This window comes from Macrotis lagotis, chromosome X, assembly GCF_037893015.1.
Source record: "Macrotis lagotis isolate mMagLag1 chromosome X, bilby.v1.9.chrom.fasta, whole genome shotgun sequence".
In the NCBI taxonomy this organism is placed as follows: Eukaryota; Metazoa; Chordata; class Mammalia; order Peramelemorphia; family Peramelidae; genus Macrotis; species Macrotis lagotis.
This window is the reverse complement of record NC_133666.1, coordinates 660,944,552-660,965,629: the sequence shown is the minus strand read 5'-3', so window position 1 is coordinate 660,965,629 and position 21,078 is coordinate 660,944,552. Positions and strand designations below refer to the sequence as shown.

Here is a 21,078-nt window from a genome sequence, read left to right as displayed (position 1 = left end):
TGTTCTAATTAGCCAATTAACTCTCTCTCTCTCTCTCTCTCTCTCTATATATATATATATATATATATATATTATATATATATACATATATGTATATATATAAATATATATTAAATGCTGATTTAGAAAGGACTAATACATCAGGAACAATATCCTATTTGTTTAATCAGTAGCTTAATCAGTTGCTTAATCTAGCACCAAGATGAAGAGAGATGAACCAATGGCAGGAGAAGAGACCAACACGGGTGGGCAGACCCGTAATAGAATTAAGTCTGTGAGTGGCCCAGCATGTGAAAGGTAGCCTCATCATCATCATCATCATCATCATCATCATGAGAAGAGAGAGAGAAGTAAGCAATATTTGGAAGCTGAAAAATCAACATGACATAATTCCAATGGTGGATTAGTAACTTAATTAGAAGTTCAGAGAGGCCCTGCAAAAAATGTGGTGTGATTTTTGTAAAAGGCTTTGCAAGTCTGAAAGTTCGCATCTTCTTATATAATGGATGGAGTTGTTTTAAAAAACAGTTCAAGAACAAATCACCTTCCTACATTGTTCCTTATGTTCAATAATCGATGAACTACTGGGCAGGCAGATAAAGTGATTGTTTTGGCATTAATAGGATGGGAAGAAAAGAAAGAAGCATTTATTAAGGCCCTTCTATGTGCAGAGCACTTTACAAAGATTATCCAATTTGACCATCACAACCACTCTGGGAGGTAGACACCTTTATTATTCCCATTTTACACTTGAGGAAACTTAGACAGACCTAGATTATATAACTTGCTCAAGGTCACATAGATGGTAGTGGTCTGAAAGACAGATCCGAACGCAAGTCTTCCTGATTCCAGGACCAATGCTCTGTCCACTGTGCTACCTAACTGCCTTACTTTTGGTTCTTCTCTGGGTGGGACTTTGGCCAGATTACTTAACCTTTCTGTGTCCCGGTGTCCCTCTCTGTAAAGTGAGGAGGTTGATTAAATGACCTATACAGTTAGATCTTGAGCTAACTCTATATTTTTACATGCTCAAGTGGATCTATTTTCCTATATACTTAGAATTACAGTCTAAATGTTTTTATGCTTCCAATTCAATCAATATCTGGAGGGGGGGAAACCTTCCCCTTTATAACAAATCTAAGAAATGGTCCTTAATCCTTTGCTTGAAGACCTCCTAGTAAAGGGGAACCTCCCTCCTCCTGAGATAGGCCTCTTTCCCATGAAGACAGAGTTAAATGATATGAAATATTAACTGGCATCAAGCCAAAATTTGCCTTTTCATCATTTCTAACATTTGTTCTTAATCTGTCCTGATCAGGTCATATACTTCAAAGACTCCAGTCTTCTCCAGTCTAATCATCTACAGTTGTTTTAATGAGTCTTCATTTGGCAAAACTCAAGGCCCTTTACTGTAGGGTATCCCTTAAAGCAAACAGAATTTTACAGTAGAAAGAATATTGTCAGAGGAACTGGATTCAGATGTTACCTTTAATGCTTATTATTCAACAAACTAGACCAATCAATGAACAATTATTTATGAAGGGTCTGCTGTGGAGTCAACTCTGAGAATACAGTCCTTTCCCCCTTAGAATTTACATTCTATTTTTTGGGGGGGCGGGGTTCAAGGCAATGGGGTTAAGTGACTTTCCCAAGGTCACACAGCTAGGTAATTATCAAGTGTCTGAGGTCTGATTTAAACTCAGGTCCTCCTGACTCTAGGACCAGTGCCATCTGAGAATCTTGAAGGTAACCAGAACTTTTAAGAATTAGTAAGAATTTCCTGAGCACAGGGGTCAGTCATTGCAAAGGCACAAAGATGAGAGATGTGTTATATGCGAGGAATAGTAAGAAGGAAAATTATTTTATTTTACCTTTCTGTTTCCTCATCTGACTCAGTTGTCTCATTTGTCAAAATGTGAAGGTTTATCCTAGATAGCCTCTTTGGGCCCTTCCATATGTTATTTATGATCCCATGGTCCTCTTTGCCAGGAATTCCTAACCTCGTTTCTGTGAATTCTTTTTAAATTTTTTGATACCTGTATTTCTTTTTTAAAAATTTATTTTATTTTTAATTTATGGAATAAAAGAAGCATTTTTATAGGATAGCATAATAAAAATGATGATTGAACATCAAACTCCAAAATGTACTTCTTGCTATTTCTTCTAAATATACAATGAAGTTAATATAAATTTTTTCCTTTCCCTTTTTTCTTTCCCATTTTTATTTGTTTTTATACGTGACCCCATGTATTTTATTTGATATATTGAACAGTGCTATTTTGAGAAGGGGTTCATAAAAATCTCCAGATTGCTACTGAAAGGGCCTGTTCTATAAAAATGATTAAAGAAACCTTTTGCTAGAAGATATTTTCAACCCAACATTCATCCTATGGAACTGTGAACACCAGATGTTCAAATCACAAGGTCCCATTATTGTCATCTGATCTTCACACTTTAATGAGCAGGAACTGCTTTGACTGGTATTCTGCCCCTCCAATAATCAGGTGAGAGCCCCTCCTCCCCTCTCCCTCTTTCCAGATGACCTATGGCAGCAGAGGAGAAAAGTCAGGGCTCTTCTAGAGAAAAAAGCCTGCAATTTGAATATATCCCATCTCTAAACGCACTTGGGCAGCTTTGACAAATAAGGCCTCTTTGCATTAACACCCCATTACCGAAACACCTCTCTGTTCCATAATGCAACTAAGAAAATTATACTTCAGAGATTTTCCTGCTTGGGGCCATCTGACTTCTAATAAATAAAACTTACAGGATTGCCATACAAATTAAAGATGGCATGCTAATATATGAAACTTTAATACCATAATATTATTAGATATTGCTTTAGCTCAGGGTGATGCCATTTATACATTGTGGGGAGGGTCATGTGTCTCTGTGTGCTGGGATCACATTCTTTTTGTCCTAAAGATGAGGTGATTCCATGGGTGGGAATGGGGTAAAGTGAAAAGACTGCTAAATGTGGATTGCTAGGTCTCAGTTTAAATCATAGCTCTGTCACTCATCTGTGGGACATTGGGCAAGTTGATTCAACTATTTTACAGAGAAATCACACAAGGTAAGCACTCATGGAGGGGATCAGGAAAAAATGATACCAGGGATACTCTGAAGGTCTCTTTTACAAACTTTAGAATTGATGATGCAGTATGGGAGACACAGGTACCGCCCAGCATGTCATGTCCTCATCAGAGAGGGTATTGTTCTCCATGAGCAAAGCAGAATGGAAATGGCTCAAAGGAAAAGTGAGATACATAAGTTTAGAGGGAAAATAGACCAATTGTTCACATGGACCATCTTTGCCCAAATTGTGGTAGAATATTCTGAGCTCGTATTGGTTTAATCAACCACAGTCATGATCACACTATAACTTGTCTCTAAATAGTAATGTCATTTTGGTCTTCTTTGATAACAAAGAACAAGAACCAACCAACCAACCAACTAACCAACCAACCATCCAATCAGTTTGTTCATCTATAAATTGGGAGAGAAAGTTGTATAACAAGACTTTCAACTGTATAAACTGTATCTCTATTATACTATAATGGAGAATTTTCTCCCCAAACTTGATTAATTTCAGAAGCATGGAACTGGAGAATTGGAAGGGACCTTGGCAGTCATTGAGTGCAACCCAGATATGCAACTACATCAACCCTAATGTGGTTATTCAGTCTCTGCTTGCAGATCTATAAGGAAGAAGAATCTACCATACTTGAGGCAGTTTATTTCCTTTTGAGTAACTCGAATAGTAGGAAAATTTTTCTAACACATTCTGGGAATCTTACATCCATTATCCCTTGGTTCTATCGTCTGGTGTCAAACAGAATAAGATAATATATGTGAAACTTTATACCAATCTTCAAGCATCTTGTAAATATTAAATATTACAAGATATGAGGGGCAATCTTTGGAGATTCTTAAGGTTAATCCATTCTTCTACCAACAGATCTTTAGATGTTTCAAAAGAGCTGAGCTTTTTATAGCATCTAGGTTCTATGAATTTTTGTGATAAGGGAGGTGTGAGGGGGGAGGAGAGAAGACAAAGTGAGACAAAGGTCCTTCACCATTCTGGTTTGACCCCTTCTGGACATCCCCTACATGCAGACCAATAGAGTAGCAAGTGCTTGCCCAAAGTCATAAAGTAGCAAGGATAGGATTTGAACCCAGCTCCCCGACTCCAGATCTGGCACTCTTTTCATTTCAGCGGGCTCTGGTCATGTGTTCTGTGTTTTGGTGTACTCATACATTTAAATACTACTCAGGAATTAGCCAACAGTAGTTCCCACACTGACGTCCAATACTTCGGATCAGTTGACCATTGTCTGGTTCTCATAGAGATTTCAGTTCTTTGTTTTACTTAAAGTAGTAATCCTTATCCTAGAGTCTGTGAACTTGAGATATACACATACATGTGCAAATGTATGTGTGTGAGTGTATACACATACATGTAATACACATGTACATAGGTATATATCCATTTGTGTAGACATAGATAAATTTATTTCAATAGAATTGATTTATTTTAAATCTTATTCTTTAATTTTATTCATTTAAAAACATTCTTCTTACTCAGCCCATAGGTTTCACCAGACTGAATTGCCTCTGGAGCTATTTTGTCTGATTGCCTCACACAATGCCTCTCCTTGAATTCCACTTATAAGAATGGATCTACTTACATGGAATATAAATAATCTATTCTTGTTGCTAAATGGTTCCAAAACCAATTAGTCAATCAACATAAATATGTTTAAGTCCCTTCTGAATGCAAGGAGCTGGGCTAGGTGCTTGGAGAGAAATAAAGCTTAGAAAGGCAGTGTGGTGTATTGGAGAGAGATCTGAGTTTGAAGCTGACCTCAGACAACCACTCACTGAATGACCCTGCGCAAGTCACTTAGCCTCTCTGTCTCAGTAGCCTCATCTGTAAAACAGGAATAAATAACAGCATTCATTTCACAGGATTTTATAAGATGACATAAATAAAATACTAGGCAAATCTTAAAGCCTTATATAAATGTCAACCGTTGGAAAAGATGGTGCCTGCCTTTGTAGACTCAAGATTATGAGTCTACACTAAAGAAGGACATTAGAATCTAGTCCAGTTTTCTCATTTTAATAATAGCAAGTATTTATATAGTACTTTAAGGTTTGCAAAGCATTTTAAATATATGATCACATTTGACCCTCAAAACATTGCCTAGGAGAGCCTATTATCAACCCCATTTTCTGGATGAGCAAACTGAGGCTCAGATTCACACAGCTAGTAAGTGTCTAGCATAGGATTCAAAGTTAGGTCTTCTTGACCCCCAATCCAGAAGGTTATTCAGTACTGTATCATTAGGTGTCTTACAGATGGGAAAACTGACATTCCTCCATGGCCACCTTATGGCCTAGTTGGGAGGTAAAATTTGGTTGGTTAATAAGCATTAATCAATCAGTCATGGTGCTTGGAGTTTAATAGATTGATAACACATCAGTACAAAGAGTTACACAGTATTATTTTAAGTGTGTTGGAGAAGTACAAAACCAAGAACATTATCCACCTAAGAAATGAAGGGGAAGCTGACACTTCAGGTGAGCTTTAAAGAATAGGCAGTTGTGCAATAAGGAAAGAGGAGGAGAGAGACATTACAGGTGGAGGAAAGGTCTGGGGGGCTGAGAATATAGAGTATGCTCCCAGAAGCTTGGAGATGTAGGGGAGGGAGGAAGGAAGGGAGGGAGGGAGGAAGGAAGGAAGGAAGGAAGGAAGGAAGGAAGGAAGGAAGGAAGGAAGGAAGGAAGGAAGGAAAGAAGGAAGGAAGGAAGGAAGGAAGGAAGGAAGGGAGGAGGGAGGGAGGGAGGCATCTTGATTGTGACTCCCTGGGATCACAGTGGCTAATAGAGTTGAGATTCGAGCTATGGGCACAGTATGTTGATTCCCTAGACCTTCCTTACCTGTGAAATGAAAGACTTGGGTTAGATGGTCTCTGAGATTCCCTCCAGTCCTAGAGCCATGAGAGTCCTAATTCATTGAGCTCCCCCACTCCAAGAGGACGAGGAGACCCGGAGGGAAGGGACTTCACCCAGGCTCCTCTCCTGGCTCCCCTCACTCTTGAGCCCAGTGGTCCTGAGCCCCTGGCCAAGGCTCCTTTCACCAAGTCACGATGCTTCTTGCCTGCTCCTCAAACACTCCCCTGGACAGATGGAAGACATGTTGGTGATCTCCAACAGAAATTGGTTAATTGGGCTTTGTGTCTGCACAACACAGAAAGCTGCAGATGCCCTCCTGGAGGAGTTCCCTTACCTTTACAGTGGTAAGGAGGTGCCGGGGGGAGGAGAGAAGACAAAGTGAGATAATCCACAAGTGTGGAGAGTTCACACTCTGACACAGAAGGCTTCCTTCTGTGAGGTGATTAGGATTTGCCTCCACCCAGAAGGTTTGATACCTCTGTGTAGAATGCATATTCTGAAGCTGAAGATTTGAACAAAAGGGGAGACCAGGGGTGTCCCTTGAGCTCTGTCAACCGAGCTCAGTAGGCTAGAAGTCATTAGTGAGTTTAGAATCATACCTCATGGTTGGGTGGAGCCCTCCATTAACTAGATTTTTCAGAGCATCCCAGTTCTGTTTGCAGGTGAACAAGGAATAAGAGTTGGGGAAAGATGGCAAGGAGAATTCAGATTAAGAGTATTTGACTTCAAATCTCATTGTGGCATAATGGATAAGACACTGGTAGTGATACTAGGTTCAAATCCCAGCTCTGTGTGATCCTGGGCAAATCACTTAACTATGCTGTGCCTCAGTTTCCCCATCTGTAAGAAGACATTAGTTCAGATGACACCTAATGCTTTTTGAGTTCTAAATCCTGTATTTCTAAGACCTGAGGCAAGTCATTTAACATTTATGTGCTTCAGTTTACCCATCTGTAAAATGAGGACATTAGTCTTGATGGTCTCATTTTGATTCTAAACCTATGATTGTATACTTCTAAGACCTGGGACAAGTCTCTGAACCTCAGTTTTTTTTTTTATTCTAAGATGAAAGGGTTGAATTAGAGAGCACCTAAGTTAGCTGAAATCCAGCTAACTCCTGGGTTCCAATACTGTACCTATCTCAGTCTCATAGTTTCTCTACTAAATTATATTCTCTCCTTCATATGGCTGAGGTGAGGTTTAAATGAGATAACACAGGTAAATCACTTTCAATTCAATCTATTAAGCATTTATTGTATTCTAACCATGTGCCAGACCCATATTTTATGAGATCGGGCATGAAGTCAGGAAAACCTAAGTTCAAGTCTCATCTCTGACACATAGGCTACGTGATCCTGGTTTAAATCAATTAATCTTTCATTGCCCCAGAGTAGATTTATATTTGTAAAGAAAGGTTCCTCAGTGGGAGTTTTTTACATCAAGGAAATCACACCCTCTCCCCCAATACAAGCCAGAAATTGTGCTTTGCAAATGTTAAAAGTAGGGTTTTCTGGTTCCCTCACCCTACTTCAGTCCATTCTCCATTGAGCAGTGATTCCCTATTACCAGGATCAAGCAGGAAACCTTTCCTTTGCCTTTTAAAACCCTTCTCAACCTCGTCCCTTCCTACCTTTCCGATCTCCCCAACACTGCCCCAACCCCCATAATCCAGCAATACTGGCTTTTCTCCTACACAATATTTTACCTTCTCACTCTGCCTTTTTGCTTTGCCAAATTTGCCATGCCTGAAGACTCACCTTTCTCATCATTGCTTTCTTTCTTCCTTGGTGTCCATCAAGACACAGATTAAACTCTGCATTATTCACAAAACCTTTCTCAGTCCTAAGCCTCTCCTCTACTGCTAGCATCATCTCCAATTTAACTCTTATCTATCTTGTATGTATATGACTTGTAAATTGTCTTCCCCATTAAATTTTATACATTTCAAGGTAGGAGACCAACTTTTTCCTCCCCCCCCTTTAGTGTGCCCAATGCTTAACAAATAGCTAACATTTAATAAATGCTTATTAACAGATTGGCTATACCTTGGAGTCCTTGAAAATGGATTGTTGAGGATCCATTCTGCATTAGTGGCAATGATGAGATTGACTTCAGGAAGCTCAAAGACCATAGGGATTGGTCCATTTTATACTATTCTGCAAGAACATAGCTGTGTGTGTGTGTGTGTGTGTGTGTGTGTGTGTGTGTGCGCGCCTCTGAAATTTGTCCTAAGTAAGAGAACTTCTTTGCCCAGTGAGCGGTTGAATTCACCATTGCTACATTGCTACTAAAATGTAGAATGATTGATCCCACTGCTGGGGAAAGGGTATGGGTTCAGCGTAAGCTATGATTACTCCAAAGATATCAGAAGAAATTGAAAAGCCTTGAAACAGCATAAAATTGAGGCTCAAATGTCCTGAGGATGTAATTATCTTGCTTCTCTAGAGAAGGGTGGAGGAACACTCTCCAAGAGGAGAAAAGTCTGGAGATCTCTCGTCCAGAACCCAGAAAAAGAAGGCCCCTCATTTCCCAGAGTTTTTGCTCAATAAGACCTCATTTCCCCAGTTATAGGAACTTGGCAAGTTCACATAGGATTCTGTAAAAACTGCCTGGTGATGATTTCCTTTCAATTATTTAATAGCACATAATTGCCCTCCCTCCCTCCACACTCCTTGTTTGAAAGGACAAAACTCTTGATCTCTCTTTCTTTATTCTTTATCTGCTGTTTATAGCATTTGGACACAGAGTTATGTTTTGCTTCCATTAAAGGCCACTCTCCAAGGCTGATTGTAAATAGCCTTGGCAGCCAGGCTGGGTTCTAAGAAAACTCATGAAGTAGGCAAAGTTTTGTTTTCTCACTCCCCCTTACTGTGTATAAAAGTTTTCTTTTTTTTATCCTTACCTCTTCACACACACACACACACACACACACACACACACACACACACACACAAACACCTTTAATATTCCAAATCTGTCAACCCAAGACACCACCCTGATTTTCCCAACTATTTGCTGATTAATAATGGATTAATAAATGAAGAGATGATTCCTGCTAACAGGTAAACTGTCCATTAATATCATTTCAATTCATCCTCAGGAATCTGGGGTTCCATTCATGTGGATTCCTCAGTTTCCTTCTTTGTGCATTGAAAAGAGTCAGAGCAGATGAGCTCAAAGATTCCTTCCATGAACTGAGAAGTTATGTTTCAGTGATCCCTCTCCATAACTGCAGATGGTGCCTTCTCTATTACCTAATATAACATTTCTCCTTGTTTCCAGGCCCTTGATGATTGGGGCAAAGATTATGACTTGGAACTGTCCTAAGTAGGAGATGTCTCACTTGGATCATTATTTCAGACAAGTACCAGTTATGCTTCACCTTATTACCCATTCCTCATACATCTTTTCTATGGCCACTGGACTTCCTCATGGACACTTTCACGTCCACTCTTTCCCACTTTTTAGTTCTGTAACTATAATCAAATTGATATTGCCTTTGTTCTTGTTGGTTGGTTCTTTTCACTCCTTATTGAAGAAGACCAAATGACATCATTATATGAGAAATGGGTTGCGGTGTAGTCCAACTGGCTGATCAGACCAATATGAGCTTAGACTATTCTACCACAAATGTTGGGCACAAATAGTCAGTGTGAACATCTGGCTTATTTACTGTATGCCACATTTTCTTTGAGTTGCTTCCATTCTGCCTTGCTCTTAAACTATAGCATTCTCTCTGATAAGGGTACACCATGCTGGGCATTCCTGCGCCAGTGTCTCCTATGCTTCACAATTAATTGCAAAGTTCTTAAGAAAGACCTTCAGGGTGTCCCTGTATTGTTTCTTCTGATCTCCCTGTGAGCACTTGCCCTGTGTGAGTTCTCCATAAAATAGTCTTTTTTGGCAAGTACACGTTTGGTATTTGAACAGTACGACTTAAGTCACTTGCTCAGGGTAACTAAGCTAGTATCTGAGGAAGAATTTGAACTCAGGTCTTCCTGACTTGTAGCATCACCTACTTGCTCATAGCAGTAGTACCCATAGGGTAGGTGAGAAGGGGATAATGAGTAGAAGATGAGAACATTCATTTAACCTCTCTGGGTCTGTTTCCTTCTCTGTAAAATAAGGATTTGATTCTTGTCCTTCATTATTGAAGAACAAAAATGACATCGCTATGTTTAACCTCTACTTGTTGCAGCTGATTCAGTAAGGATAGTAATATCAATAGGACCCACCTCACAGGACAATTTGGAGACAGAGAAAGAGCATTCTAGAACCAAACCTGTTACTTCATTGTAGGCAATTGTATTCCTGAGGACTGAAACCTCCTCCACCATTGTATATTAATAGCTACTCAGCAATGACAGAGTCTAACAGAATTACTTAGATCACAGAAATGTTAAGGGACTTAACCAGGGTCACATGAATAGTATATATCAAAGGTATGATGTGAATTCAGATCTTCCTGAATCAAAAAGGTGGTGAGGTGGTGCAGAGGATAGAGAATCAGATCTGGGGTCAGGAAGACCTGAGTTCAAATTTGACCTTAGACACTTATTAGCTAGGTGACCCTGGACAAATCATTTAATCCTGTTTACCTCAGTTTCCTCATAGTAAAATGAGCCAGAGAAAGAAACAGCAAAGCACTCCAGTATTTTTGTCAAGAAAACTCAAATGGGATCACAAAGAGTCAGACATAACTGAATAACTTTCTAAAAAAAGTCAATTCTCCATTCATTCACTTATACTATAATCTCAAATAGTCATCATCATCATCATCATCGTTGTGGTGGGTAAAAGATGAATGACTGAGGAAACAAAGATCTGATCTTATGCGTATTTTGATTTATTAAACAAGGCATGCCAATTACCTAATAAAGTGGAGCCAGAGTTCCTCAGCTTAGACCTGGGCCCCAAATACAGGGGGGGATACTTTATACTTTTAAAAACTGTATATTGATGGAGTGGCTAGGTGGCCTAGTGGATAAAACACCAGCCCTGGAGTCAGGAGTACCTGGGTTCAAATCCAGTTTCAGACACTTAATAATGACCTAGCTGTGTGGCCTTGGGCAAGCCACTTAACCCCATTTGCCTTGCAAAAACCTAAAAAACAAAAAAACAAAAAACTGTATATTGTATACTTTAAAAAAAATTAGTCTTATTTGACTAATCAAAAGGAAACAATAAAACATTAGGTAATCTGATTTATATTGAAGGAAAGATTAGGGACTTTCCAAAATGGGGGGGGGGGGAGTAAACAGGTGCAATTCCTTGACATCAGAAAAGGAGGCACCACCACTTCCTCAAATGTCTATAAACAGGGGTGGCTAGGTGGTGCAGTGGATAAAGCACCGGCCCTGGAGTCAGGAGTACCTGGGATCAAATCCGGTCTCAGACACTTAATCATGACCTAGCTGTGTGGCCTTGGGCAAGCCACTTAACCCCATTTGCCTTGCAAAAACCTAAAAAAAAATCTATAAACAATCAAAGGAACACGAAAACAGTAGCTGATTGATAAATACTGGGATCAGTTTCCAGATAAGATATATGTGTGTTACGTGAGATGTACAATTGTGAGAAAACTCCTCACATCAATCTTTGGTTCTGACTAAATTTCTGGTCAGCATGGCCTAAGTCCTTGGTTAAGGGTTAGGTAGAGATGTAACAGCTTCCCAGTCATGCAGGGCTAGATTCAAACAATGCAATACAAATTTCTCCCAATTTCTAGAGTCCAATGGTTTCCTTATTGAAACAATAGTTTGACTAGACCCCTAATTGAATAGAACTAACTCCAGAACAGAGTCACAAAATGGGATTAGTTTGATTCACTTAACTCCTACTACCACTGTCCTAATCCCCTCAATTCCATCATCCTCGTCATCTTCATAATGTCATCACCACCCCTTACCCTTATGTTCCTACTGGACTTTAAATGAGAATGGACAACTTTTCACTGGCAAGGAAGAAGCAGGATTCTAAAGTTGTTAGATATCTAGATTTGGAGTGAGTGGATCGGAATCCTAAATCTTAATTCTGTCATTTATCAGCTCTGGGACTTTGGGCAAGTCCTTTCCTTTATCTAATTCTCAACTCTTTCTCCAGTAAAAATAGGGGCAGTTGGACTGGTTGTTTTCTTGTGATACAATTGGTCCTCAAAGACGGATTCAAAACCCTATTTTGAGACTTCCCCTGTGATCTTTGGTAAGTCATTTAATTTCCTGGGCTTCATCCTCCTTCCTTATAAAATGAAGGGAGATGAACCCCGTGACCTCTATATTTTCCTCCAGGTCTACATCTATGATCCTATAAATGTGCAATGAACATAAAATATATTGGAACATCATAGCCCCTGAAGAGCTGAACTGTTTGCAAATCAGTTTCTCTGATAATTTATAATTGAGAACAAAGAATACTTGGCAAATCACACTAAAAAAGACTATCTCGACATTTCTATAGTTTTAAGGCTTTGCAAAGAGTTATAAATCCATTATCTCATTTTAAAATAAAATTTTATTAAAATCTTTTGTTTCTAATCACCATTTCCCCCATCCTCTCCCAAATATCCCTTCTCTTTAACAAATTATTAAAAAAGAAAAAAAAAGCTCAGCCAACTTTTTTAAACCTAACCAACTCATGTTAAAAAAAATCTAACATTATTCTCCTTCCCATTGTGCTATACTTAGAGTCTTCTATCTCTGTAAAGAGGCTCCTCCTATCTCCTCTTTGATCATATTTTGTCATTTTTTTTTAAAAAAAATTTACTTTTAATTTTTTAGATGTGTTTTGTTTTAGAGACATTTACACATTATTCCCTTTGATGAGAATTCTCTTACAAGAAAGTAAAAGAGTTAAGCAAAATGAATAATGCAGTGACCTTAACTGAAAGTGTGTGTAACGTTTCACGTTCCCACTGTTACAGTTGCTTGTTTCTCTTCTTGTTCTCGTCTCTGCTGATTGTAGTTGATTCAACTTGATCATGTCAGTTTGTAACATACTCCCCCCGTTTTAGGGTTCACTTGACAAACATAATGGATTGGTTTATCATTTCCTTCTGCAGTTCATTTTACAGATGAGGAAGCTGAGGCAAAGACGGTGAAGTGACATGCCCAGGGTCACACAGCTACAAGTGTCTGAGGTCTGATTTGAACTCAAGAAGATGCATCTTCCTCATTTTAAGTCTAGTTTACCTAACTGCCCTTACCTCTCCTTACTTTTCCTTATCTCATTGGAGGTAATAAAGAGAAGCGAACATTATCAGTCCAATTTTTGGATATCAGAGTAAAGTGACTAGTCATCATGTTTCTTCAGATGGGAGGCAGATTTCTTGCCCCAAATACCTTAATTACTTGTTACAAAAATTCTTTTTTTTTTGGAGGGGTTCAAGGGAGGGAGGAGGAAAAACGATCTTTAACACATTTTCAAATTTTCCCTTGCTTCCCTTTATAATCAGTTATAGACACTTCCAGATAAAACACCTTTTTGTTTTTAAAGGCGACAGATCTAACACCTCTGTCATCTGCATACTAGTTTGCAAAGTATGAATTAAAATGACTTGTCTACAGGAGGCTATCAGAATTCAAGCCAATTACATCGTTAGCAAAACGCTCTCCAATATGTCTGCATCCTAGGGAATGGTCTATTTAAGCAGATTTCCATCCATCAGAAATGCATGGCTAGTAGCCAATTACCTGCTCCCTGATAAAGTAATTTTCTGATCTAACTCTCCTCATTATAATAAAGGTTGTTAAACATCTGAGAAGCAGTTGAAAATTCATGAATCCTTTAAAAAAAAAAACTAATACAGATACTTCAAATCTTTCAACTTAAGTAAGCTACATTTCCAGGCAGGTGGCTCTCTGCTCAATCTCCCAGTTTAGTTGTATTTAACTTCTTCCTAAGCCATGGAAATGCATAATTGGTTTTATAGCATCACTTGCAAAAACATTAATGTTTCATTACGGAGTGTTTTTTCCTTAGCCACAGAAAGGAGAGGTGTCCTACAAGTCCATATTGTTGACATTCCAATGGACTTATCATCTCAAAGAGGCAGCTAGCTGGCACAGCGCATTGGCCTTGGAGTCAGGAGAACCTGAGTTCAAATCTGACCTTGGACACTTGACATGTACTAGCTAAGTGACCTTGGATAAGTCATTGAATCCTGATTGCCTCGTATCTGTGGCCATCTCCAGTTGTTCTGAGTATGGTCACTGGAACCAGATGGCTCTGGAGGAGAAAGCAATGCTGGCGACTTAGCTCAGCAGTCCCTCACTCCAATCCAATTCATATGCTTGTCATGGAATTACTTCCCTGATCTCATGGTCTTCAAGAATTCAGGACAAACATCATCATCTCATCAATATGGATAACTGCAAATCACAATCTGTCTGTCCTGTGCAGTCTTTATCCATGGTGTCCCCAAAGTTCACCAAAATGGAATTCCTCACATGGGCAGGCAGCCTTTGTCATATTCACTCGGTCTAATGAGGATATCAGTGGAGCCCATAACTCACTCTCACCAAATGACCATGCTGCCATGTTCCTTTTCAACATTTCTTTTATGACATCATTGGGAACATCCTTTACAATTCTTTAAAGATGCCCATCTCAAAACAAAAATGGAGAAAATGCCACTGAAGTTCTCTGTCATTCCATACCCTATCCTTCACCCTTCTTTCTCACACTGGGATTTGACAAATTGAAAAATGAGAATGCAATGCAAGGTTGTGCCCTTACCTTTAGGACCTGCTCTAGATTCTCCAGTTTGGCTTGGAGCTGGTGTTTCTCCTTCACGGCCAAATCACGTTCTTTGGTCACTAAGGTGAGGATGTGGCTGAGCCGATCATAGTCTGCCTTTACCTTTAAAAAAGAGGGAAGGAGAAAAGGAGAATATAAGATCCCTGAGGCATGGACCACTGCCATTTTGTTTTGATCATGCCCACTTCTAAAATCAGTGCCAAACATATAGCAAATAAAAATAAATATTTGTTTAATTGAATTCAATCAAATCAAAAGAGATTTCATGTAAATTTGTCCATGAGAAAAGCAAAAGACATAGAATGCTCCTAATGTCACACACAAATCCAAACCTTTTTTGAAATTGGATAAATCTAGGGGAATAAGTTTCTGACTCATTTACATCAAAGCCCATAGTGGTCAAGGACATGTGCTCATTTGCTAATCAAGTTACAAAAGATGCCCCTGTCTTATCATGGAAAGAACATTGGGGTAGTAGACAAGAGACTTAGCATTAACCCTCACTTCTGCTACCTATAATCATTGGGGTTCACTATGGGAGAATGAAAGGAGGGTTAAGGTGGGAATCAGGAGGATTCTGAAACTGCACTGGACAAACTAAATATGGGGCATTGGACTCACTTTTAGGAGCTACAACTTTTGTAATTTAAGGCAATGGGGTTAGGTGACTTGCCCAAGGTCACACAGCTAGGCAATTATTATGTGTCTGAGGCCACATTTAAGCTCAGGCCCTCCTGACCCTGGGATTGGTGCTCTATCCACTGCACCACCTAGCTGCCCCTAGGAGCCACAATTTAAGGACATGCATAAATAGGAGAAGGACCAGAGGAGAAAATTGAGGATGTTAAAGGGCCTCCAGTTTATGCAATATGACATAGTTTGTTAGTGGTAGAAGAGAACTTTATGATCAGGTTGGTCCAAATCCCTCATTTTATATATGAGTGACCTTTTATCAGTGTCAATTTAATCCAATTCTATCCTTTGACTTATGACAAGTATGAACCACAGAAGAGAGATCTAGAAACAACTTGTCATTTACTTTCATATTCTTTTTGTTGTTAATGATTCAGAAAAGACAGATTTTAACCAAATTAAACTTTGCTTTTCACCAATGTGATGGTCAGGAGAAAAGAATGAAGACAGCCAGGGCATGAGAGTTTTTAAAGGGCTACTAGGAGGAGGTTATTTGGCTCTGTAGGACAGCCAGATGGCATCATAAAGTGTAGAATACTGAATCTGGAGTTAGGAAGTTCAAATCTGAGCTCAGATACTTACTAGCTGTGTGACCCTGAGCAAATCACTTAACTGTTTGTCTCAGGCCCCTCATCTGTAAAATGAGTTGGAGAAGGAAGCAGCAAACAATTCCAGTATCTTTGCCAAGAAAATTCCAAATGTGGGCCTGGAGAGTTGGAAACAAGTAAAACAGCTGTACAACAAATTGGACCCCAGAGAGAACCAGGAGAAATGGAGAAAAGTCTCAAAGAGGCAAACTTAGTAAAAGTTTCCTAAAAGTAAGAAGTATTTTCAAGTGCATTGAACTGCTGTGGGAGTCAGTTGATTCTTTCTCACTGGAGATAAAGATAAGAATAGATAACTACTTGATAGGCTTACTATAGAGGACATTCTTCTTTAGAGATTCATCTGTAGTTCTATGAAAATCCTGGCTCTAATTTCACTAACTGAGACCATGAGCAAGTCCCTTGACTTATTAGCTTTCAATTTTCACCATCTGTAAAATGTGCGATGATTTAATTATGTCACAGAAATTTGTTTGTTTGGGGGGACTCTTTAAGGATCACACACTAGAAATGTATTACCTAGCTTATCAAGTCTAATTCTTCATTTGGGGTTTTCTTGGCAAAGAAATTGGGGTGGTTTACCATTTCCTTCTCATTCTCATCTTACAAATAAGGAAACTAAAGCAAACAGGATTAAGTGACTTGCCCAGACTAGACCCCAGCCACACAGTTATATGGTATTTGAGACTGAATTGGAACTCAGGTCTTGCTCCAGGCCTGTCATGCTATCCAGATGTCCCATCCATCTGCTCATTATCTAGGTATCTTGGCCACATCGTTTCCCTTCTCTTGGTCTCAGTCTCTTTTTCAGTAAAATAAAAGGATTAGACTCTCTTCCAGTTTTAACATTTCATGGTTCTATATGTATATCAGCTTCAATAACTCTTTTTTTTGTTGTTTAATTTTATATCTTATTTTAGACTGGGTCTCCTTAGCTCACTGAAGTGAAAATGCAGTAGCCACTCCAATACTGTCAATGCAGAAGCTTCTACACCAGCTTGGAAAAATCTGTTTCATCCCTCCTCAGGCAGCCTAATGGTTCATATTGGCACTGGACTCAGAGCAGATACCCAACTGACTTTAGCCTTAAAGTATCTCAGAAATCCTGGACTCAGGTAATCAACCAACCTAAACCTCCACCACTAACAGAGATTATAGGCCTGTATCACTACAACCAGCTCTTGTCATGATTTTAAGAACAATATGGGAACTTATGATAAAGAATGCTATCCATTCCTAAGAGAGAGTTGATGGTATCTGAATACAATCTTAATCATATTTTTTCCCATTTTATTTTTATTCAAGTTTCTCTTTCTTTGGGGGGGGGAATTATGCTTACTATTATAATATGACTATTGTAGTAAAGTTTTTCATGGCTACACATTTTTAACCTACATCAAGTAACTTGCTTTCTCAACAAAGTGGGAGGAAAAGAGAGAATTTGGATCACAAGGTTTTGAAAGTAAATATTACAAGCTTTTAATCTTTTTAAAAATTTATTTTAAGACAATGGGGTTAAGTGATTTGTCCAAGGTCACACAGAGTAGGCTATTAAGTGTCTGAGGCTGAATTTGAACTCAGGTCCTCCCGACTCCAGGGCTGGTTCTCTATCTACTGCGCCACCTAGCTGCCCTTAAATATTGAAACTTTTGCAGGTATTGGAGCAAAAGTTTAAAAATAAAACAAATAAAAACCAAACAAAAAGGACAATATGGTGGTGCAGTGGTGAGAGTTCTGGCTGGGGAGTCAGGGGGACCTGAGTTCAGATTCAATACATAACTTTGGACAACTCACTTAACCCCATTGCACCACCCAAAACAAAAACAAAGCAATATGACTCTTAGAGGACATGATGAACAGGGGATCAGTCTCGAATACAGAAAGAACTTGGATACTAGTAGCATGACTCTAGACACATCACTTAATCTTTCAATGACTCAAGTAACTCTCTAAAGATTATAAACTATAGGGGTGGCTAGGTGGTGCAGTGGATAAAGCACCGGCCCTGGAGTCAGGAGTACCTGGGTTCAAATCTGTCACTTAATAATTACCTAGCCTTGTGGCCTTGGGCAAGCCACTTAATCCCATTTGCCTTGCAAAAACCTAAAAAAAAGATTATAAACTATAGACACATTGCCATTGCCAATCCATGCAATGGGAGAATTTCAATATCAAAATTTCCCTCCTTGATAGAGTCAAATCTAAATCCCCCTCCCTTCATTTATAATTTTTTAGTGCTGGAAGAGATCTTTATGATTGTATTAGTCCAATACCTCATTTTACAGATGAGTGACCTCTTGGGAATGTCAGTTTATTCCAAATTTTCCCTTGGACTTCTGACAAGGATGAGTCATAAGAGAGAGATCTAGAAACAATTTCCCATTTCCTTCCAAGATCTTTTTGCTGTTGATAATGCAGAAGAAGACCCATTTTGATGGAACTGAATATTTGCCTTCCCCCCAAAAAAGGTTTTTCACATGAATCATGCTGTTCTAACAGTCCACTGAAAGTCACACTCTTTTATTGGAGTTTTTAATCAGTCCCACTCACTTTTTTGTCATGATATTTGCTTAGAGACAATGTCAGTACCAGCAGATATGTAGAAAGTGGGAGGCATGAACTTTCCAGCCCCTCCACTGGATTGTTGTTACCTGCCTGAAAGGTGTTCTTAGAAGAGGTCATGGAGAGGTTTTGTTGATAAGAATGTCTTAAAGCAGTTTTGCTATTAGGTTATACATCAGACAGCCAGAGAGAAAAAATAACTTTCAAGATCTCAGGGGAGAAAATGTCACGATTGGTTTGTGACTTTTATCAAACCGAGAGGCAGAGATCTTTTGGATACCATTGGTTTTTAGTTTCCCAGACCACTGGATTAAGGTGCTATTTTTTTTTTTTGCAGGGACTGAGGAAGGCAAGAGCAGCTCTTCCAAAGTGTTATGGGTTACCACAAGAAATAGCAGGCTTTCACTAAACCAAGACTGAATGCTTCCTAATTCTCCTTGTTTTTGATGGCCTCTCCTTTGAAATTACTATTATATATGTGTGTGTGTGTGTGTGTGTGTGTGTGTGTGTGTGTGTGTGTATATGTATATATTGCATTAATTTTTATGCATATGTCATCTTCCCAATAACACAATGCATAGAGTACCAGTCCTAGAGACAAGAGGATCTGAGTTCAAATCCAGACTCAATCACTTGTCACTTGCTAGCTGTATGACCTTGGGCAAGTCACTTAATCCTGATTGCCTCCCATCCAGAACCATCTCCAGCTATCCTGATTCATATCTGGCCACTGGATCCAGATGGCTCTGGAAGAGAAGTTCCCATATTGTTCTTAAAATCATGACAAGAGCTGGTTGTGGTGATACAGGCCTATAATCTCTATTATTGGTAGAGGCTGAAGTTGGTCGATTACTTGAGTTCAGGGTTTCTGTGATACAGTAAGGCTAAAGTCAATTGTTTATCTGCTCTGATTAAGCTGCCCAAGGAGGGATGAAATAGATTTTCCCAGGCTGGTACAGAGCTTCTGTAATGACTTAGAACACCATCCTCTTACTCAAATCCAATTCAAGTGCATGTCATAGTCTTCTTCCAGAATGAAGAACAAACATCATCATCCAATGTCATCTTCTTGAGAGCATGGCCTTTGTAATCCTGATGTCTGCATACAGAAGGTGCTTAATAAATGCATGTTGAATTTGATTGAATGAGGCTACATATTGAGAAAGATGTGGATAATTCGGAGATCATTCTGAGAAAGGCAAATAGAATGCTTAAGAGTTTTGAGATCATGTGATGGGGGACTGACTGGATGAATTTAAATAATTAGAAGAGAAGATTCAGGAGGGTCATGATGACCATCTTCAAGTGTTTGAAGGATTGTCACATCAAGGAAGGATTAGCCCGAGAGGAAAGAACTGAGAGAAATGGACAGAATTTGCAGAGATATAATGAAGTCTATGATGAAGTAGCTCCTGATCATTACAGTTTTCCTAAAGCATAGTGGGCTTCCTAAGATGATGTGGAATTCCATATCACAAGAAGTCTTCAAGCAAAGGCTGGCTATGGAGAAGACTTGTAGGATTATTGTTTACATATGCATTGCCTTCATTGACTACTGAGAACTTTTAGAAGTCTGTGAGTTCTGTAATTCTTTGAAGGCCTGTTATAGGACACCTTAGTTAGAGCACACCTCTCATGATCATATACTTAGGACTTTCATAAAGCATAAATTCATAATTATTCTTTGTATGGCAATTGATATCATGTAATCATCAATAGGGAGACAGCTAGGTGGTACAATGATACAGAGTTCTCAGCATGGATATAGGAAGATTCATCTTTATGTGTTCAAATCCAGCCTCAGAAACTTCCTATTTGTGAGATCCTGGGCAAATCACCTCATCCTATTTGCCTCAGTTTCCTCATCTGTGGAAAAATAAATGATAAAGCACACTAATTTCTTTGCCAAGAAAACCCCAATGGGGTCATGAAGAGTTGTATACGACTGAAAGGACTGACAAACAACAACAAAGTGTCCCTAATTTTCAGATGAGGAAAATGAGTCTGCGGAAAGTCAAGCAATTTGTCTACAACTAGCTACATAGAGAGCAAGCATGTGAGAAAGGATTTGAATGCAAGTCTTCTCAACTGCCAATGCAAATGCTCCATTCATTATGCCAAGTACTTCCCATCTCCTAATCTATTTAAATAGAAAGAATAGACCATAGTCATTTGGGAATCTTATAGGAGCGATCCTGGGCTGGGACACGTGAACCGACCTAGAGGAGGAAAAGTGTGGGTAAGAAGAACATTAGCTAAGATGCTACCAACATTCCTGGACACATCATTATACCCAGTCCGCTTTCCCGGTGCCCCTAAACTTGTTGCTTCAGCATAAAACTTTATGTGTTATAAGCCAGAAGTTTTGTTCCAACTTCATCTTAGATGGGACGATGGAGAATTGGAAATGAAATTTGTCTAACACTTTCTATGCCAAGAATAGTTATTTTTTCCTCTAAAAGAAACACATTTCTATCCATTTCATCCAAGCACAGGTCAAAGTTCA

At 39.1% G+C, this 21,078-nt stretch overlaps 1 protein-coding gene across 4 annotated transcripts in view; it reads right to left on the bottom strand.

Moving 5' to 3' along the window:
- The window catches only part of RIMBP2 (RIMS binding protein 2), a 535,198-nt gene that overhangs the window by 134,683 nt on the left and 379,437 nt on the right, over positions 1 to 21,078 (bottom strand). For all 4 annotated transcript variants that reach the window (XM_074205265.1, XM_074205261.1, XM_074205263.1 and 1 more), the window contains one exon: positions 14,692 to 14,814. In XM_074205265.1, coding sequence (XP_074061366.1) covers positions 14,692 to 14,814 — 123 coding nt within the window. The remainder of the gene's footprint in view (positions 1 to 14,691; positions 14,815 to 21,078) is intronic.